Source organism: Rhinolophus sinicus, chromosome 3 (assembly GCF_057876585.1).
Source record: "Rhinolophus sinicus isolate RSI-liver-muscle chromosome 3, RSI-T2T, whole genome shotgun sequence".
NCBI lineage: Eukaryota > Metazoa > Chordata > Mammalia > Chiroptera > Rhinolophidae > Rhinolophus > Rhinolophus sinicus.
Window position 1 is genome coordinate 158,514,910 of NC_142503.1, and position 20,150 is coordinate 158,535,059.

General features: G+C 36.4%; 1 protein-coding gene across 12 annotated transcripts in view; it reads left to right on the plus strand.

Moving 5' to 3' along the window:
* MAP2K5 (mitogen-activated protein kinase kinase 5) overlaps positions 1-20,150 on the plus strand; it is a 228,882-nt gene that overhangs the window by 91,692 nt on the left and 117,040 nt on the right. For all 12 annotated transcript variants that reach the window (XR_012494694.2, XR_002136832.3, XR_016020872.1 and 9 more), the window contains exon 13: positions 4,686-4,734. Coding sequence is in view for 9 of the 12 variants with exons in the window: in XM_074327515.2 (XP_074183616.1) it covers positions 4,686-4,734 (49 nt within the window). In the remaining 3 variants the exon portion in view is untranslated. The remainder of the gene's footprint in view (positions 1-4,685; positions 4,735-20,150) is intronic.

The following is a 20,150-nucleotide window of genomic DNA, read 5'->3' on the forward strand; positions in this document are numbered from 1 at the left end:
AGAAGTCATGGGGTGGTGTAATAGTAAACAATTGCTAAACTACAGGCACTCTGATAACTTAAGCTGTTTAATGCAGAACAAAGTGATTATACCATGTACCATTTAATTAAATGGCTGATTTTCACATTCATTATACATCAGACTGACAACTCAAATCCTTTAATCCAACATGGACACTTATTTAGTTTTAGTTCATTGTAATTCACAGCTTTCCTTTTTTCTTTCTAATTAGTAGTGTGAACTGCCCAGGGTGATGAGAACTTTCTTTTCTGACGCTATTGCTGTTAAGGAGCTTCTAATCTACATGTTTAGGTAGATTAGTATGAAATTTGAGTACTTAAATCACTATTTTAGATGAAAATAAAAATGTTTCATTTCCTCTTTTAATCTCAGGGGAATGAATGCTTTGTGGCTTTTGGCAGTTCTTGGCTCTAAAGTTTAATAACACGTATAATAAAGGGCAAAAAAAGGCAAGGATACCAATTGCAAAAGAAGAAAGTATATGAGTTCTGTGTACTCAATTGCCAGTTGAACTTGGCTAAAACAGGAGTCTGCCTCCTTCAGTAGAGAAGCACGTTCTTCCTGGACTTCATACATCTTACCTCCTGCTCGTGTAGGGCATCCCCACAAGGCCACTGGTCTGTTCAGTTCTACTGGAGGGGGAAGCCTGTGGAGTGAAGGGAGTCAGAAAAAAAAAAATAAATAAATAAATAATAATAATAATAATCCAGCTTCAAGTGAAGGCTTACCTATTGGGCAGTTGAAAATATGACAAAAATTATATTAGTGAAAGGCATTTAAAGTAAGTGCTAGCCCAAAGCATTGTTTACATTTGCCCTTACATTTTTAAAAATTAGGGTGTTGTTTTTTTTTCTCTAGAATATGTCCAATTTCTCCAGCTTTTATGGCTCATCAGGTCATAGTAATGAAAACTGCCTGTGGCCAGAGTAAAAGAAATGCTTTTCATAATTTTGCTCTTCATCTGCCACTTTTTATAAACTCTGCTGGGCCTAAGCTTGTATAATGCCTCCACAGTGTAGCTTTTAATGTAATTTAAGTAGGCTACAAACTTGGGTAATCCTTTGTTGCAGCTGACAAACACCAGTGGAAAGATTCTACCAGTGAAAATAAGACTAGCAAGTTGATGGGTTGTAAGTCATGGTTTGTATAGTAAATGTTCTGACAGCCTGACCGCGTTCCCAGTACCCTTGATTGTCTCTCCTCTGGTGTTGTGAAGACAGCATGAGAATCATGCACTTGAGTTCTCTCAGTGAGACCACGGAAGTACAGGAGCACTACGGCCAAGTCGAAACAACAGAATCCGGAGACAGGAGGGAAATAGATGTATAGTGAATACTTCCTTGTGCCGGTTGTTGTAAATGTATTACGTACAGATACTGTTGATCTTTACAGCAAATTGGAAGTGTAGATTATTGTACATATTTTATACATGTGCAAGGTGAGGTTTAGAAAAGTTAAATAACTTACCCAAGTTTTCATATAACTAGTCAGTAGTAATTTGAACCCAGGGCTGTTTGACTCACACATACGATCGCTTCAGATTCTTTTCATGTCTTGGAACCACATCTAGGCATCTCTCCCTCCCCAAATTAACTTCACCTTCCAGGTTCCAATAATCTGGCATGCAGCACAGGTCCAAAGATCCAGAGTTCATTACACAATGAACCCCGTCAGCCTGTATGATATGTTCAGATTTTCTCTTGTAGGATGTATGGCAAGAGAATATTTTTCCTAGAAAAAGTCCATATTAACTGGCTGATTTTAGTTTTCCAATTTGCTCAATGATTTTTATCCACTTTCCATTTGAATCTGGTCTCCTGTAAAGAGGAATGCCTTTCTGTCTTTCCTGCCATCTAACACATTTTATTTTTCCTCTCATTTCTGAAGCAGTGACACTGTGTACTGTATTTTGAGTGCTAATGTTGATTGAAGTTGTCCCTGAAAGGATGTGCACTTGACATGTCAAGGAGTGAGTGATTGACAGCAGGTATAAGTACCTTTAGTGTCAAGGCTTTGTCACGTCATTGTTGTGAAGCCTCGCCTACTGAATACCAATAATACCCTCTAGATTTTCAATCAACAGATTTCTAGCTCTTTCTACACGGATTCTTACATGCTTATAAACGAAAATGTAGTCTATTTTAACAAAGTTGGAAGAATAGTGATGTTTTGAATCTCTAACAATATATAATTTTAGCAAGTATCATGAAATCAGTATTTGTTTTACTTTTTTTCCTGCCTGATATTCTGAATATGATGGCTTGCCTTCCACTTGTGTGTTTTCTGATTATTTGTTTCCTGTGGGACCAATTTTTTGTGGTGTGCTATCTGTAGTGGGAAGGTTTTATAATATGCAATTAAGCTTATAAGTGGAGAAGTTTAACCCTACTTCCAGAACTCAGAAGATAATTACTTCCATGCTAAATAAGATGATCGTGTTCTAGTTCTCAAAGAGAAAATTGTTTACATTATTGATGTTATTTTTTATAAACATTTAAGGAAATGTTTTTGTCCTGTTTCCTCTGTTTGTGTTAGTTACTATTATTTTGATGCTTATTTTTTTACTGTCTTACGGTCCAGAAAATGTATCTTTTGTTGTAATGCCACATATTCAAACCCCAGAAGAAATCATTTAGTATAAAAATTCATTCTGTTCTCTTAAAATTCACAAATATTGTGGAATTGATGACACTGTCTTAGCAAATCTTTCAGGAGTACATTCCACTCTGTGAGAGCAATTAAAGCATGTTAACCTCTGCTCAACATTAATTGATATAGATTTTATCTTCTTCTAGATCTTTAGTATTTGGAAATTGAGTTTCTCCCTTTGCATTTCTGTTTTTAATATTACTCTTAGTTTTTCTTCATCAACTAAAATCCTTACATGGTTAGCCCCCAATCCTCTTTTCATCATTTTCAAGATATGTAACTCACTCAGTTACTTCTCATAATGGTAGCTTTTCTTATTCTATGGTCCTGACCTATGTAAAATTTTCTATAACAATGGGTACTTTTAAATTCTTGCAGTAAATTTGAGTGATAGTGGTTCATTCATTGTATCTGATAACCTAATTATGAATAGTCAACCTTGAAATTGGTAAGTCCAGACTCATGTGCATCAGAGTCAGTGGGTGTAAATAAAAATATATGCATCTCCTTTTCCAATTTCTATATAAAGATTTTTAAAGGTTTTAATGTTTAAATTTCCGACATAGATTGTTGCACTTGTAATCCATGTACTTAGGGTCTTAGAAACTTCTTTTTTTCAGTAAATTATTTGACTAATTATTCTTATCCCAAGCTGTTAAATTCTGAAATCCAAATCTAATTCAGATGTTTTTATCTTCTCACTTGACTTCCTTGACTTGCCCTTTCAGTATTGTCTCCATGACTCCACACGTACGTGTGCACCAGCCAGACGAGCTTGAGAGGGTCATCATGCTCATATACTTTGTTCTTTCTTACCCCAATATCATTTAAAACATTTGGGGGGACTTTTTATTTCGAAATTCTTTTAAACTTACAGAAGAGTTGTGAGAATAATACAAGGAATTCCCACAGATGCTTCACTGAGAGTCTACAGTTGTTAACAGTTAGCCACATTGGGCTAAAAGTTGACCCTTGAACAACACAAGCAGTGAGGGGCATCAACCACCTACTCAAAAAATCTGTATGTAACTTGAGTTGGCCCTTCACATACGTGGATTCCCAACCGCAGATCAAAAATGCTACATATTTTTTTCCTGAAACATTTAGAGTAAGTTACAGATATCATGATGCTTTGCTCCTAACTACTTCAGGTGTATATTTCTGAAGAGCAAGGCTATTCTCTTACATTATCACTATATACTGGTCAAAATAGGAAATTAGCATTCATACATTAGTATTATCTAATTCAACAGTCCTTTTTCAGATTTTGCCAAGTGTCCAATAATACCCTGATGGACCAAAAGAAAAAACTTCTGGTTCAGCATCCAGTCTAGGGTTCGCATTGCATTTAGTTGTCATGTCTTTTTAGTCTTTCTTAATCTAGAACAGTGTCTCAGTGTTCCTTTGCCTTTCATGACCTTGATATTTTTGAAGAGTATACTGTCCCAACACTTTCATTATATATTCCTACATTGGCCTGAATACTTCTCTTTTTCACAGGAGTTGTCTGTTACTCAAGGCCCAGCACCTTGCTAAAGCCTTCCTGACTACAGGAAAGCAATCTCTTTTCCACCCATTGCCTTCTTTAGCTAATTATTTTTTTTAAATGTCTATCCTCGGTCATAAGTGTCATGACTTTTTAAAAAATTTCACATACAAAAGTGTAGAAAAATTTAAAAATGAAGGTCTCTGTCCCTTTTTCCTGTCCCTCTCCTCCCTGCCCACACCACTGCTAAGACTTCAGCAGATATACTTCCAAGTCATTTTATGTACATGCTCGTACATTTATTTCTTTCAATTCTCGTACCTTATGTTCAGAACATTGTAAGTTCATTAAAGGAAGGAACCTGAAAGTTATATATTTGGTGTCTCCACAAAGCCTGGCACAGAAATGGGAGATGCTTACAGGTTGACAGAGTTTTAAAGGAAGAATTATGGTTGATATGATTATGTTTAAATGTGGAAAGTTCTTTATAAAAACCATCATTGTACTGTTTTCTCTTTCTTAAATTTAGGTTGTTAAAGGCCTCACCTATTTGTGGAGTTTAAAGATTTTACATAGAGGTATGTACTAAGCTTACAAGTTCAGACTTAATTTGGGGTAAGGGTAGATAGCTCTCCAGGTCCCTTGATTTTTAAAGTAAGTGATATTTTAATCCAGCTGATATATTTGGTAGTCCAAAATATGGGTGCTTTATAAATGTTTTTTATTTTCTCCCTCAACTGCTCTGATTTAAATTATAAAGTTGGTATTGTGTTTTTGTGAATAATATTTACCAAACATGTAAAAAGATATTTCATAGTATTTGAAAAAAACAGGATCTTATTTTTCTTAATTCTAGTTAATACAGAACTTTCACTTCTGTACAATTGCATCTATTCCTTTTATTAACATTTCAGATATCATCATACACTGTTCCTTAAGAGACTGCTTCACATACGTACCTTGAAAGTGAAACTCTAAATAAGGAATTGGTGGAAGCATCAGAAATTAGTTCACTAGTCTATTAACAGAACACATGAGAATAATAATTAGGTAACTGTTGAATGTTGCAAAAGGAACCTCCTTTGCATTTTTTAATGTTACCAAAATGTCTGAATTCATTTGGAACAAATTATTAAGTGAGAAACAGACTATAACAAAGCAACTTCAAGGCCTAATGTTACTAACAGTACTGTTTAATTTTCCACATCTGCTCAGCTTAGCTTTATGCACATTTGGGGAATGCAACAGCATACACATTAGATGTGATTAAAGGAAAGTTTTCTTTAAAAAAAGGTATAAACTATGAGAGAGGAATCAACTGATGTCTTCAACTGTAGTATCACATCTGTCACTAAGGGTTGTTTTTTGTTGTGGTGGTTTTCATATCCTAGTGATTCCAATTTCTTCTTAAATCCTCCTTTCTCTTTCAAGAGGGTATGTAGATTTTGACAAGTAAAATATCAGTTCAGTTCTTGAAGGTATTTATGGAATAATAAACCAGATTTTTCTTTAAACACAGTCCACTGTACTTCTAGACTGTAGTTTGTGCAAAATGTAGATGTAGAGAGAGTTAGTATTACTCTTCCTGAGTATGAATAATTAGCATGTAAACACATCTGGTGGGTGTTTAAGAAACCCACCCAAGATTAAGAAAAATGGTATTTAACACAATATGACTTATATTGCTTCTATTCCCTGTACTCCCACAGGCACACACTCACCAACCCATAAAGTGGTTATAGCTATTTTAATAGGAATTAACACAGTGGTCAATTCCTGTCATTTTATTGATTTTTATGGACATCTGCTCTCTATTTGACAAAGGAGCTCAAGGAAGTCATCAGTTCTCAATAGCAAAGCCTTCATTCAAAGGACCTTGCCATGGAGATGCAAATGTTATTAGTAAAGTGATGCTTAGGACCATCCTATACTCTGGCATACAGCATCACTCTGACTTATAATGAAGTCTCACTGGCTGTAACCCTCTGTGAAGAATCTTGGTAGCACTAAGAACGATAGTGGATAGGGAAATGCTATTTAGTTATTCTGCAGTTATCTTTATTTTTCTTTTTTAAAATCAGAAATCATGCTGATAAATAGATATACCTCTATCTAGTATTTCCTATATCTAAATTGGTTGGTCTTCATTTTACTTCTTGTTTTAGAGAAATGATTGAAATTTTCATTTGAAACGGGACCTTGATAGACACGTTTCAAATGGATTTATGTCTGGATCTAAAAATAAATTTTATGGTGTTGGTCAGATTCCCAGAACAACCACCATATAGTCACTGTGGGCAAGCGTTGACCAGAGCCTCTCGGCAGGTAGGTCCTTCCTAGCTCTGGATGCAGCGTGGGCTAAGACAGGGTTATTTGATCAGTGTCTTATGGGGCCTTAATGGTTTGACTGATTGAGGGCATAGAGGTTTCAAAAGGAATCCTGAGCCTGTACTTTTCTTAACAGTATGTGCTGGCCAACTCACTTCCCACAGAGAGTAACCCACTATAAAATGCCACTAGTCCTGGGAAGAGGATATGTGCAAGGGGCTGAGTGGGGGCAGTGGTAGTGGGCCAACAAATCCTCTCAAGGGATATTAGTTTTAAATAAATACTAGTGAGTGAATGTGCAGTTGTATTTGTCTAGATGGAAAGACTAATGAATTACAGTGCAGATGAGCAGTTATTCCCCAGTAATTATGGGTATTCAACTATAGAAATAATATATGTTGAGCTTTTCAAGTTTCTTAGTTATTTGTGGAACTTTTACCTCCTGGATGTAAATGCCTGTGTTTTTATTGAAGAGTGCAAGAAGCCAGGTGTCCCTGAAGACTTGTAAAGCATTGTAATGAGAGAGACATGTACTCTAGATTAAGTAGTTGTTAACTTAGTATTGTAGAGGTTTTGTCCATATTTAATAACTTGGATTCCATGAACATAAGATTAAAGATGCCTTTTTATTTATCAAAAAGCTATTTAATTTTCTCCTTGATTAAAAAATTGTAGCTTTTTAGATCAGTTCAATCAGGCAATTAAAGATCAGAGCTTTTAAGTTCAGCTAAGGCAATTAAATAAGTAGTATACTGTTTATACACTTTCGCTGTATAAGTTCATTTCTGTACCTTCCTAAAAGTACATATACTCATATTTGCTTTCTCTAAATGATGACAGGAATTATAGCTGAATATGTGCCATATTGTCAAATCAAAGACAGGTGTCCTGCAGAGGGGAGCCTGATACAGGCTCCGTGAGGGGGAAAATGGGGAGTGAAAGGAAGATGGTGAACGAGGAGCTAGTGAGAGATCTAAGCCTCTTTCCCCTTTGCCTTGGTCTGAGTACCTGTGTTCTCCTCTGATCGTCATTTTCTTCCCTACCAAACGCCGCCCCCAAAACCCCTGTCTTGTATTTCTGAATATAAATTTTAAAAGATATTAAGAAATGGAGATTTATTCAGTTACCTAATGAGAAATGAGAACAACCTGTTTTTTCTCATTTAAATGGCTTCCTTTGAATACAGTGTTCCTGTATTTTAAGCTGTTAAATATATATAAATGGTGTATAGTGGAATTTATAAAACATAGTTAATGACTTCCAAACAAGCCGCTAAAAATCAAGTCTTTCCTATATCCAGTGAGTACTGTAGAGTACAGCGAAATCTGAGCACCAAGCAGTGACAGACCACCCATTCCATGAGGCTTGTTAATCTGGTACAGGTTAGTTCATTTGATAGTATATTGTGCCAACTGGAAATTTTTTTAGAAATTGAAGTACAACAGTCGTCATTCATAATGGATCAAATATTATATTCAGTTAGGTTTTACTGTTGTTTATTTTGTTCTTTTTAAGAGTTGGTTGAGATGAAATATGTGAAAGTACTTTGTACATGGTCAAATACTAATAATTAGGAATGTTTTTATTATATAAGTGAACTAATCACTTTATCCAGTTAATAAGCACACCCCACTCCCAAATCCAGCCAGGGAGTTTATTATATTAGCTTGGTGCAAAAGTAATTGCGGTTTTTGCAATTATTCTTAACCTTTTAAATTGCAATTATTTTTGCACCAACCTAATACTTTGTGTTACGGGGTCAAAATTATGAAAACTTTTTCTTTAAGATAAGCATGTTAGATCACATGAGGACATAGTATTGAAAATGTCTGTAACTTCCACCAAAATTTACTACTGTGGGAAAATTGCCTTTATTAAAAAGCATGTGTGTGAGCCCTCTAAGCGTAGCATGTACTGACTGGGTGAAAACAAAGAAAATGAACAGTGAGGAAGTCTGTTAGGCCAGCTCTGACATTACAGCAAACATTGCAGCTTCACTTCAAAACATACATCGCCACTAATGAGGTGAGAGCCCGGCATATTAATAAACCTCCAGCTCCAGTCACAGCCGTCATTACCCACATCAAACATAAACACGAGATTAACACCTATGCCATCTCTTTGGAAGATGTGAGAATGCCCTGGCAGTAACTGCTCTCTCTTTCCCTGAGGATAAAAAATAGAAACGGAAGGGTAATGAGACTAGGACTTAGATTAAGAAAATAAAATTGGCAATCAGGCTGGAGCAATCTTACACACACAGAGTTTATAGAAAGAAACAACCAAGGTAGGTGGTGTCCCAGGACATTTTTTATAATTTTGAACTTGGTTAGTTTTATTTATTTTCTCTAATAGGAGAGCTTTTTCATATATATATATATATATATATATATATATATATATATGTGTGTGTGTATATGTATATAATTTTTTTTTAAAATTTTCATGTTATTCTGGAAGGCAAATGTTGCCCAGATAGATTTATGTTTAGAGAAACTAAGTCTTGTGGTTTCAACATGAATGTTTCAAATTTTTTCTACTCCTGGCTTTACTTTTGATAAATCTGGCCTCACATAGATCTTCCAATTGGTACTACATTAAATGCCAAAGCTAGTGTTAGTTCATTTGGCAACTATTTACTGTATACCTACTATGTTCCAGGCACTAGTCTGAGTACTTGGAATACATCAATATATAAAACAAAAGATTCCTACACTCATGAAACTTGTCTCCTAGCAGTGGTGGGGCAAGGTTAGAAAACAGCCCATAAATAATAAACATAATAAAAAAGTAAATACAAAGTGTGTTAGAAGGTCGTTAGTAATATGAAGAAAAGAAAAACTAGATCAGGCTTAGGGGAGGCAAAGCACAGGTTGCAGTGTTCATCAGGTAGGCCTCAGAGAGAAGGTGAGGTTGGAGCAAAGGCTTGAAGGAGCAGAGCTGCTAGTCAGGTAGATATATGGGGGACCAGTTCGAGAGCAGATGACACCCGATGGGATGTGCCGGGAGTGTTCATGGAACAGCAAGGAGCCCTGCGAGCCTGCAGCCGAGGGTAGGGGCAAGAGTAGAATCAGCTGTTAGGAACTGTCGCGGTCAGTAATACAGGCGGGTTATGGAGTCTCAGATCAGGGAGACAGTCATGCAGATGGGAAGAAGTGGTCGGGTTCTAGATATATTCTAAATATAGAGCCAAAGGACTTTCCCGTTGGATTGCTTGTGGGTTTTAGGAGGAAGAGAGAAGTCATGCTTGCTTAAACTTTCAGCAGTAGTTCAGTGTGTTAAAAAAGGTTTCCTCCTACCTTTTTTCTCTTAACATTTGAGACACCTCCATTAAAGGTCCTTTAATGAAATTAAAAACTGATAATATCAAGTGCTGACAAGTATACAGAGCAGCTGAAACTTTCATCCATTGCTGGTGGGACTGTAAACTGGTACAGCCACTTTGGAAAACAGTTTGGTACGTTTCCTGCAACATGATCCAGCAATCCCACACCTAGTGGCTTTATTCATAATAACCCAAACTGGAAACAACCCATTGAGGTACATTTGTACAATGTAATACTACTCAGCAGTAATAGGGAGCAAACTACTGATACACACAACGTGGATGAATATCAAATACTTTATGCTAAGAGAAAGAAGTCAGACTAAAGAACTACCTATTGTGTCATTCCACTTATATGACATTCTGGAAAAGGCAAAACTGGAAGGATGGAAAATACTTCAGTAGTTGCCAAAGGGTAGAGGAAAGGTTGTCTACAGAGCTCTGATGGAATTTGGTGTTTATTGGAAATGTTCTATATCTTGATTTCAGTGGTGGTTACATGACTGTACGTGTTTGTTAGACCACATAGATCTGTAAACTTTGAAAGGGTGAATTTTAGTCTCAATTATACCTGAGTAAATCAGGCTTTTAAAAAAGGAAGAGAAAGAAGGCATTCTCTTACTTCTTAGTGCGGAAAAAGCTCTACTTGAGAAAGAAATTTCTTCTTTGCCAAAAAGCAAACAATTCTTTCAAAGGGTTTTGGTGATACTTTTGTTATTACCGTCTCATGGCTCCTGGAGAATCCTATCTAGGTTTGGTCTAGCAACTCAGTAGCTTGGGGGAAAAAAATCCTTCATGATATAAAGGACATTTGCAATGTCAGGAAAAAAAGAGAGAGAGAGAGCGGGTGGGGGAAAGAGAGAGAGAGACAGAGAAACTTAAAAGTTGCTGTTGTCTCTGGCCAGCAATTGGGAGCATCTGGAAATTGCACAGAATTTTCTTTCCTCAGTTAAGCCATTTTTTCCCCTCAGATATTATTAAAGAACTACAGAGGCACAACACTGACTTGGCCTGAATTGGGCAATATAAAAGCTCAGTTTCTAAGATGAAATAAAACTGTATTTAAATTTCCAGTTCAGTCCCACTGACTGAGTGCCTCATTTTATGACCCTGGAGAAGCAGGTCATTCCTGCTCTCTGGGCTCCGGTTTTCTCGTATACACTGAAGGGATGGCTAGATGGTCACTCAGATTCCTTCAAGCACCAGGATTCTGGATCATGTGATTCATGACTGGAGGAAGTACGACACGTTGGCATGGTAAGGGAACAAAGCAAATCAGAGAGGCATATGGGAGAAGAAAGAAAAGATTAAGAATCCTTGAGAGTAGATTTTAGGATGAAAATAGTAATAGTAATACTTATTAAGCACTTACTCTGTACCAGGCACTGTTCTATGTGCTTAACATGTATAAACTATTTTGTGTCCCTTCAAAGAGGGAAATTCTAGAAAATATGAAATATTTTAGAGTGAAAGATAAGAGACTGAAATGCACACAAATAATTGAGAATTAAAGAAATGTGACTTAGCTAAGAAAGTGATTGCTTTGTAAACCAGAAAAGCTCACGTAGTCAAATCAAAAGAAGTTTTTAAGGGGAAAGGGTTTTAAACTATAAAGTATACTGAAAATAAAGTATTATCATTAACAAAGAATAATGAAAAGGACATGTAGACCCACAACTTAGGTGGAAAGCAAAGGAATTTTTTTTTTAATCTTTTTATTTTGAAATGATTGTAGATCCACAGGAAGCTGCCAAGAAAGGTCCAAGAAGGTCCCAGGCCAGGACATCCTCTTTAAGGAAGGAATTTGGAAAAATACTGGAGGCTGATAGTCCAAAAGTATAGGCAGATAAATGTTACATATATGTATTTGCTAATACCTTTTAAATGAGGTCAGTGGAAATTTTAAGATTTGAAAAATATTACAAGAATATTTGTATTACATTCCAGAATTATTTTATTGTATTTATTAAATGAGAGAAGAGACATGCGATGGTAGAAATAAAACCTTTGAATTACTTAGGAAGGAAATTTTGATGTCAAGGTGGTAGTGTTACAAGAATAACTTAGTATATGTAAAAGTTGGGATTTTTGGCAAAAATAAATTAAGGAATGATCATTTACTGGATAAAGTGATTCTTTAGGGAGTACATTGCTGGAAAGCATCGCTCTCAATAGAAAAGTAACCTGTTTAGTTTAAGTAACTTAGGAAGAAACGTAATGTGCACAGTACTTTCATGGCAACCTCTTCTGCAGTGATTTATACAGTTTGTGCTTACCCGTAGGTTATAGTGAGTTTTGAAATAACCTAAGCCGTATTATTGATATCTGCGGTACCAGACACAGTTTTTAAAAGAACTGGTTAGTGTTTGAGCAAAGTCATTTTAAAAGGAATCCTCCCCAGTTGGTTTTATGTTGCAGCGCGAGAGAGCTGAGGTGCAGGAGCTCCTTCCCTGAGCTTTGTGGCTGCTTATGTCAAAGGTGTCTGGACAGGGCGTTTATGTTAAGCAAGTGCTAGTGCGGGAGCACAATTACACCCTGGCTCCTGTTTTTACATCCTTTAAATACTGTCCTTTAAATGTAAGTATTAATCACATGCCAGTCCTGTGATCATCACTTATGAACATTGTTTTGCGGGGGGGGGGGGGGGGGGGGGGAAATAGCCGTAGCCCATTAGCTGAGGTAAACAAACTAGTTTAATGACTCTGGGTTGTTGGTTTTTCTCCAGCTCTAACTATCAACACAAATGAACATCTCTAGGAATTAAGCCTCCTTCCCCATGTTGGTCATTCATTCTCTTTGCCTGGGGTAATCACCAGGGAGTTCTGTATTTGTGGTAATGATTTTCAAAAGCAAGAAACCCTGTATAGCATTGCTTAAAAGTGTTCTTTTAAAGAATATGTGCCTAGAATATGTAAAGAACTCTCAAAACTGAACAGTAAAAAAGCAAAAAACAAAAACAATCCAATTAGAAAATGAGCAAAAGACACGAAGACACATTCCATTGAACAGTACATACAAATGGCAGATAAGCACATGAAAGGATGTTCAGCATCATTAGCCATTAAGGAAATGCAAATTAAACCACAATGCGTTATTACTACACACCTAGCGCAATTGCTAAAATTAAAAATAAAAAAAATAGTGACAACACCAAATACTGGTGAGGATGCAGAAAAATTAGATCACTAATACATTGCTGATCAAAATGTAAAATGCCACCGGAAAACAGTTTGGCATTTCTTTAAAATCCAAACATGCAACTACCACACTACCTAGCATTTGCACTCCTGCGCATTTATCCTGGAGAAATAGACTTAGGTTCACACACAAACTGTACTCAAGTGTCTATGGCAGCTTAATTCATAATAGCCAGAAACTGGAAACAACCCAGATGTCCTTTAATGAGTTAAACAAGCTGTGGTACATTCATACCATTACACTACTACACAGCAATAAAAAGGAATGAACTATTGATGTACATAACCTGGATGAATCTCCAGAGAATTATGCTGAGTGAAAAAAGCCAATCACAGAAGGTTGCGTAGTATATGATCCATTTTTATAACATTCTTGAAATGATAAAATTACAGAAATGGAGAGCAGATTAGTGATTTGCAGCGGCAGGAGGAAAGTGGGTGTGGCTATAAAAAGCTATGGTGATAGACGCGATGTCTGTCTTGACTGTATTGCTGTTTGTGATAATTGTACTATAGTTTTACAAGATGTTACCGTTGAGAGAAAATGGATAGAGGGACTAGAGGATGTCTATATTATTATAGCTCTATGTGAGTCTATAATTATCTCAAAATAAAAAGCTTAATTTACTAAAAGAATGCGATCTTTCTGTAGTTGTCTGTATTTGGGTACTTAATCAGGGAGGGTTGTCTTGGACTTAGTTTTTCTTTCTCCCATACAACTGTGATAAGATGTGTCATAGACAGAGGTCACCCCTTTTAGGAAATCTCTAAGAGGATGAGGAACCCAGGGGAACTACCACGCAGGCCACCTCCCCTTCCCATTCTAAAAATGAGTATCAGTGGAACCCTTAGAGGAGAGAGAAGAAAAGAGGTCATGTGCCATACAGGGAATGAATACAAATGGGACAGTAGTTATTCCTTCTGTAACCTCCCCTAAGATCCTCTGCCTTGCTGGGTATTGGGATTAAAGCAGATCATGTGATCACTGTGTATTTGACTCACACATCTTTATGGTACCCTAAAGTGAGCCCCTCACCTTTATGGTGACCCCCTGTCCAACCACTCAGCAAGATGTACTCTGTATGTGGTCTGATGAATGTTTGATTCAGCATGCCCCACAGATAGCTCTGGTTATAGCTTTGTCTCTTTGGCAAACTATGAGGTTTAGTTGCTCATCAGATGGAGCAGGAGAACAGCTTCAAGCACATATATGATGGATCATTTCTGTTGATAGAGGTTGGAGGCCCCAGTTAGTGTGTGATACTGATTGAATGCCAAATGCATATTTTTTTGTAATGTGGCTTAATTGAAAGTCATCCTTTGTTCTCCTTTCTAGTAGTAAAGTAAGACATTTATCCTCAGATAGAACAGTCTGCCAGAAAGGTTTAGCAGTTAGGAGACCTCTCCGCATCTGTCCAAAGGAAAGGTTAGGTGATCAGCACCATGGAAATCAAATCCATCCTTTTGCTGTTGGAAGATTAATTTCCTTCTGATTGAGTGCAATAATAATAATAATTGTTGTTGTTACCATTCATTGAGTGCCTTCTGTGTACTACTGCATTAGATCTTTTGTGTATATTATTTTACTTAAGCTTCATGATAACCTTGTAAGGAAGATATCATTGTACCCCCAATTTTAGATGCGAAAACTAAGGCTCAAAAAGCTTAAAAAACTTAGTCATGAGAAAGGCAGTAAGTGGTTGGTAGCCTGATGGAAGAGCTCTAGTTTTAGGGTCGGACCCAGTTGTAAGTACTGCTTCTACCTCTTAATTCAACTCAGCTTAGTGACATTGGGTAAGTTCCTTAACCTCTGAGGTCTTAGCACTGTATCTGGCACATCATAGCTATTGTTATATAGTTGAAATAACTGCTTCTCAAGAGAAGCAGCAAGAGATTAAGTGAGAAAATAGTTAGAACCTTCCCCCAAACTTCCCTCCTGTATCTACTTTTCTGTGCAAAGTAGAAAAATCTAAAATAAAACATGTGAAGATCAGCTAGCTCTTCAGTGCCAAAGCTAGAATAATAATCCAGCCCATAAATTCAGATGAGATTTATCTCGTCAATACAATGCAGGTTGTTAAGGTTTAAGAGTTAAAATTGGAGACTCTAGTTGTGTTGCTTTGGGCAACTAATTTCATTAATTTGAGTCTCAACGTACTCATCTATAAAATGGGTTTAATAGTACCTACCTCAAGGGTTATAATGAGAATTAAATGACATAATTATGCATGTGATAATAATGCACTTAGCCCTGTGTTTGGCATGTATATCGCAAGTGCCAAAAAATTGCTATCTGCTGTAATTATTATTTCTTTAGAACAATTTACCAGTTGGTCTTCTGGACATGTCTACAATCAAAACATATTTATGCATTTAATAGTATTCCATTATTAGTTTTCCCTTTTCATTGGAAAACTTTTGTAGTTAGTAGGGGTCTTAAATCGGTGGTGTCTTTGATTTGGGGAAGTTCGGGCAAAATATAGATTCCTTTTGACTCCCAGGAATTTATTCCTCCACAGCTGGTGTTTTGCATACACAGACCACAATATGTACATGTTGCCAAGTAAGAATCTAAGATCCCCCACGTTAGAAGGGAACCTCTTTTATTTATAGTGAAAGGATTGAGAGAAGGCAGAATTGAGAAGGCCCGGCCTTTTTGCCCTTGGTATTAGCCTTGAAAATGCTGCATGTCTCCTTTATCATACACGAAGGAGGAAAAACATGTTTGTTGCCTCCATTCTCAACTGAATCATGAGACTCTAAACAGTAACTGCTATTTAGGATGGCTGATTGTGCTACTTAATTTTATTTAAGGCTTTTGCAAGAATATTTGGATGACCTACCCTTTATTATGTGATAGGATGATTAGAATAATTTTATATTGCATTGTGGTTTTCTCTTTAAGTGCATTCCTGTTGTGCACAGATCAATTTGTAATGCATGTCAGCATCGTCTATATTTAATTGTACCTGCTGTTCTCATTCATTAGAATGCAGTCCCCAAGAAATAACTAGATAGATATATTAGTTGTCTTTTCATAAGACAATTAAGCATAATGAAAGAAGGTTGCTGAAGCGCCCTGGCACAGTGCTAGGAGAGGTTGCTAAGAGTGGAGGCCTGCTAATGTGTCCTCTGGCTCCTGGTAAACTGAGAGTGGCTTTTTGGCATTCAAGCAAAACAGTGTAATTGCTTTGTAGAGGGGAAAAGTTGAAGAGAAGTTTATTTATGTTTCCGTGATCGTCTCACAACTGAGCCATATTTTAAAACTGAACTCATGTGTCCTTAAGAACTGTACCATGCCATTTTCCAAAAGCATTCAATGAGGTTTACACAAGAGAGCACAAAGCAAATTAAATGTTTTAAGTATAAAACAAAACGGAGACCGAAAGGGAGTAGAAGTAGGAGATATCACGAGCACCTGATATGAATAGATCACAGCAAAAAAAAGAATGCTCAATTTGCATGGTTTTCCTTTACTGACAAGAAAAAGCATATAATAGCCTTACAAAGTCACAATTTTATTTGGAAGTAATCTTACCGAGAAATTGAAATATAGGTAGGTCCCTGTGCAAAGCACATTGGGTAACTCCAACTGTAATTTTATAAAAGCGCTTTTATTTATCTATTCTGAACAGCCTCCTGGGTGCCCAGCCATATCCTGACCGAGGGTACCTCCCACTCTGACCCGGGTTTGTGTTGGGGATGAGGGCTGGGCAGTGGGCGGAGGACCCTTTTGTGAAGAGCTGCAGAAAGCACGTGCTCTTGTGAGCTCTGGCCTTCATTAGCAAGGCTTCAGCTTGATGCTGTTTATGTGGATTGTTTAATGGCTAATTGATGCAGCATGTGTTGAAAACACAGTTTCCGGCACGAGGCAGTTATGGGTGGCAACATGGGTTGTCTCAACATGATACCAATTTCCACAGTCAATTTGGTCAATTCAGTGAAAAAAACAATCCAGCCTGAAAATCAGTCAGAACAGTTACCAGAGATTATTGAGGCAACTGTGGTGGCTTGACCAGTTTTTTCATGTTTGAATCAGTTTTCCCATTTTGTGTACATTGCCTTAATCATTGTGGGAATTAATTTTAAAAACACAGAAGTGACATTTAAAAATTAGTGTCTTTCTTTAAATATTTATAATCATAATCAGGCCTTCTAGTGTGTATCAGTATTGAGAGGGAATAACCATTTTACCATTGACAAAAATGTGTGATCGGTGTAATTAATTGATGTTCCGTATTTTGCTATATAGTAAGAAAGGGACCACAAAGCACTTGAAAAACTATGGAGGAGTTAATAAGAAGTCAAATTGTGTTTGAGACTGATTTTTTTTCAGTTAAATTTATTGGTGTGACAAATGGTTAGTAAAATTACATAGGTTTTCAAGTATACAGCTCTATAATACATCATCTATATATCACATTGTGTATTCACCACCCAGAGTCAGTTCTCCTTCTATCACATATATTTCACCCCCTTTACCCTCTTCTACCATGCCCCCTCCCCGCTTACCCTCTGGTAACCACTAAACTGTTATCTATGTCTGTGAGTTTTTGTTTGTTAGTTTGTCTTGCTCCTTTGTTGCTTTCAGTTGTATGTCCCACATATTAGTGAAGTCATATGGTTCTTGACTTTTTCTGTGACTTTTTTCACTTAGCCTAATAATCTCAAGATCCATCCATGTTGTTGCAAATGGTACTATTTCATCTTTTTTGTGACAGAGTAGTATTCCATTCAGTATATATACCATGTCTTCTTTATCCAATCATCTGTCGAAAGACACTTTAGTTTCCATGCCTTGGCCACCGTAAATAAAGCTGCAATGAACATTGGAGCACATACATCTTTCTGGATAAATGTTTTCAGATTTTTGGGGTAGATACCAGGAAAGGGATTGCTAGGTCACATGGTAATTCTAGTCTTAATTTTTTGAGGAACCTCCATACTGTTTTCCATGAGGCTTATTTTTTAAACACTTTTATTGATATGTAACTAACATAAAATTCACCCATTTTAAGTGTACAATTCAGGGATTTTTAATAACTTACAGAATTGTACAGACATCACCATAATCCATTTTAGAACATTTTCATTACTCAAAAAATGAGTCCTCATGCCCATTTGCAGTCAGTCCCTCCCCCCCAGCCCTTACTGCAGGGACTACTAATCTATTTTCTGACATTAGAGATTTGCCTTTTCTAAGACATTTTATAGAAATGGAATCAAACAATAGGATATCTTTTTTGTCTCTCTTCTTTCATTTAGCATAATGTCTTTGAGTTTCATCTGTGTTGTTACATGTCAGCAGTTTTTGTTGAGGTATAATTGACATACAACATTATATTAATTTCAGGTGTACAACATAATTCAATATTTGTATATATTGCAAAATGATCTCTACAGTAAATCTAGTTAACATCTGTCACTATACGTAGTTACGGAATATCTTTCTTGTGATGAGAACCTTTAAGATTACTCCCTTAGCCACTTATACAATACAGTATTATTAACTACAGTCACCATGCTGTACAGTACATCCCCTTGACTTAATTTCTCTTTTAACTGGAATTATGACACACACCCCAACCTCTCACCTCTGGCAACCACCATTCTGCTCTCTGTATTAGCTTAATGTTGTTTTTTCGGTTTGGTTTGGTTTGGTTTTTTGTAGGAGGCTGGTCTACGTATACTTATTCATCTTTCTCTGGTTGACTTATTTCACTTTGCATAATACCCTTTAGGTTCAGTCATGTTGTTTCAAATGGCAAGACTTCATTCTTTTTCATAGCTGAATAATATTCCATTGTATATACCACATGTTCTTTGTCCATTCATCTGTCAGTGGATGCTTAGGTTGTTTCCGTACCTTCAGTATTGTAAATAATGCTGCAGTGAACATGGAGGTGCATATATCTTTTGAGTTAGTTTTCACTTTCTTTGGATAAATACCCAAAAATGGGATTACTGGATCATGTGGCACTTGTATTTTTAATTTTTTGAGGAACCCCCATACTGTTTTGCATAGTGGCTGCACCAGTTCACATTCCCATCAGTGCACAAAGTTTCCCTTTTCTCCACATCCTTGTCAACACTTGCTGTTTCTCGTCTCTTTTACAACAGCCATTCTAACAGGTGTGAGGTGATATCTCATTGTGGTTTTGATTTGCATTTCTCCAATGTGAGTGATATTGAGCATCTTTCCATGTGCCTATTGGCCATCTGTATGTCTGCTTTAGAAAAATATCTATTCAGATCTTCTGCCTATTTTCTAATTAGATTGTAGGGGGGGTGCTGTTAAATTGTATGAATTCTTAATATATTTTGGATATTGACCCCTTATCAGATATGTGTTTTGCTAATATTTTCCCCCATTTAGTAGGTTGCCTTTTCATTTCATTGATGGTTTCCTTTGCTGTGCAGAAGCTTTTTAGTTAGATTTGGTCCCACTTGTTTATTTTTGCTTTTGTTGCCTTTGTTTTTGGTGTCAATCCACAAAATCATCGCTAAGAGCCCCTATCAAGGAGCTTATTACTGCCTGTGTTTTCTTCTAAGAGTTTTATGGTTTCAGATCTTATATACAAGTCTTTAAGCCACTTGAGTTAGTTTTTGTGTATAGTGTAAAATAGTGCTCCAATTTCATTCTTTTGCATGTGGCTGTCTAGTTTTTCCTTCCCCGTTGTATATTTTTGGTTTATTTCTAGGCTCTTCTGTTCTTTTGATTTATGTGTCTGTATTTATGCCAATACCATACAGTTTATATTACTGTAGTTTTCAATATAGCTTGAAATGAGGAAGTGTGATACCTTCAGATTTGTTCTTTCTCAAGATTGCTTTGGCTATTTGAGGTCCTTTTTGATTGCGTACACATTTTAGTATTGTTTATTTTATTTCTGTGAAAAATGACATTGGAATTTTGATAGGGATTACATTAAATCTATAGATCGCTTTGAGTAGTATGGATATTTTAACTATATTAATTTTTCTAATCCATAAGCACAGAATATCTTGTCATTTATTTGTGTCTTCTTTAATTTCTTTCATCAGTGTCTTACAGTTTTAATTGTACAGATCTTTCACCTCCTTGGTTAAATTGATTCCTCAGTATTTTATTCTTTTTGATGCAATTATAAATGGGATTATTTTT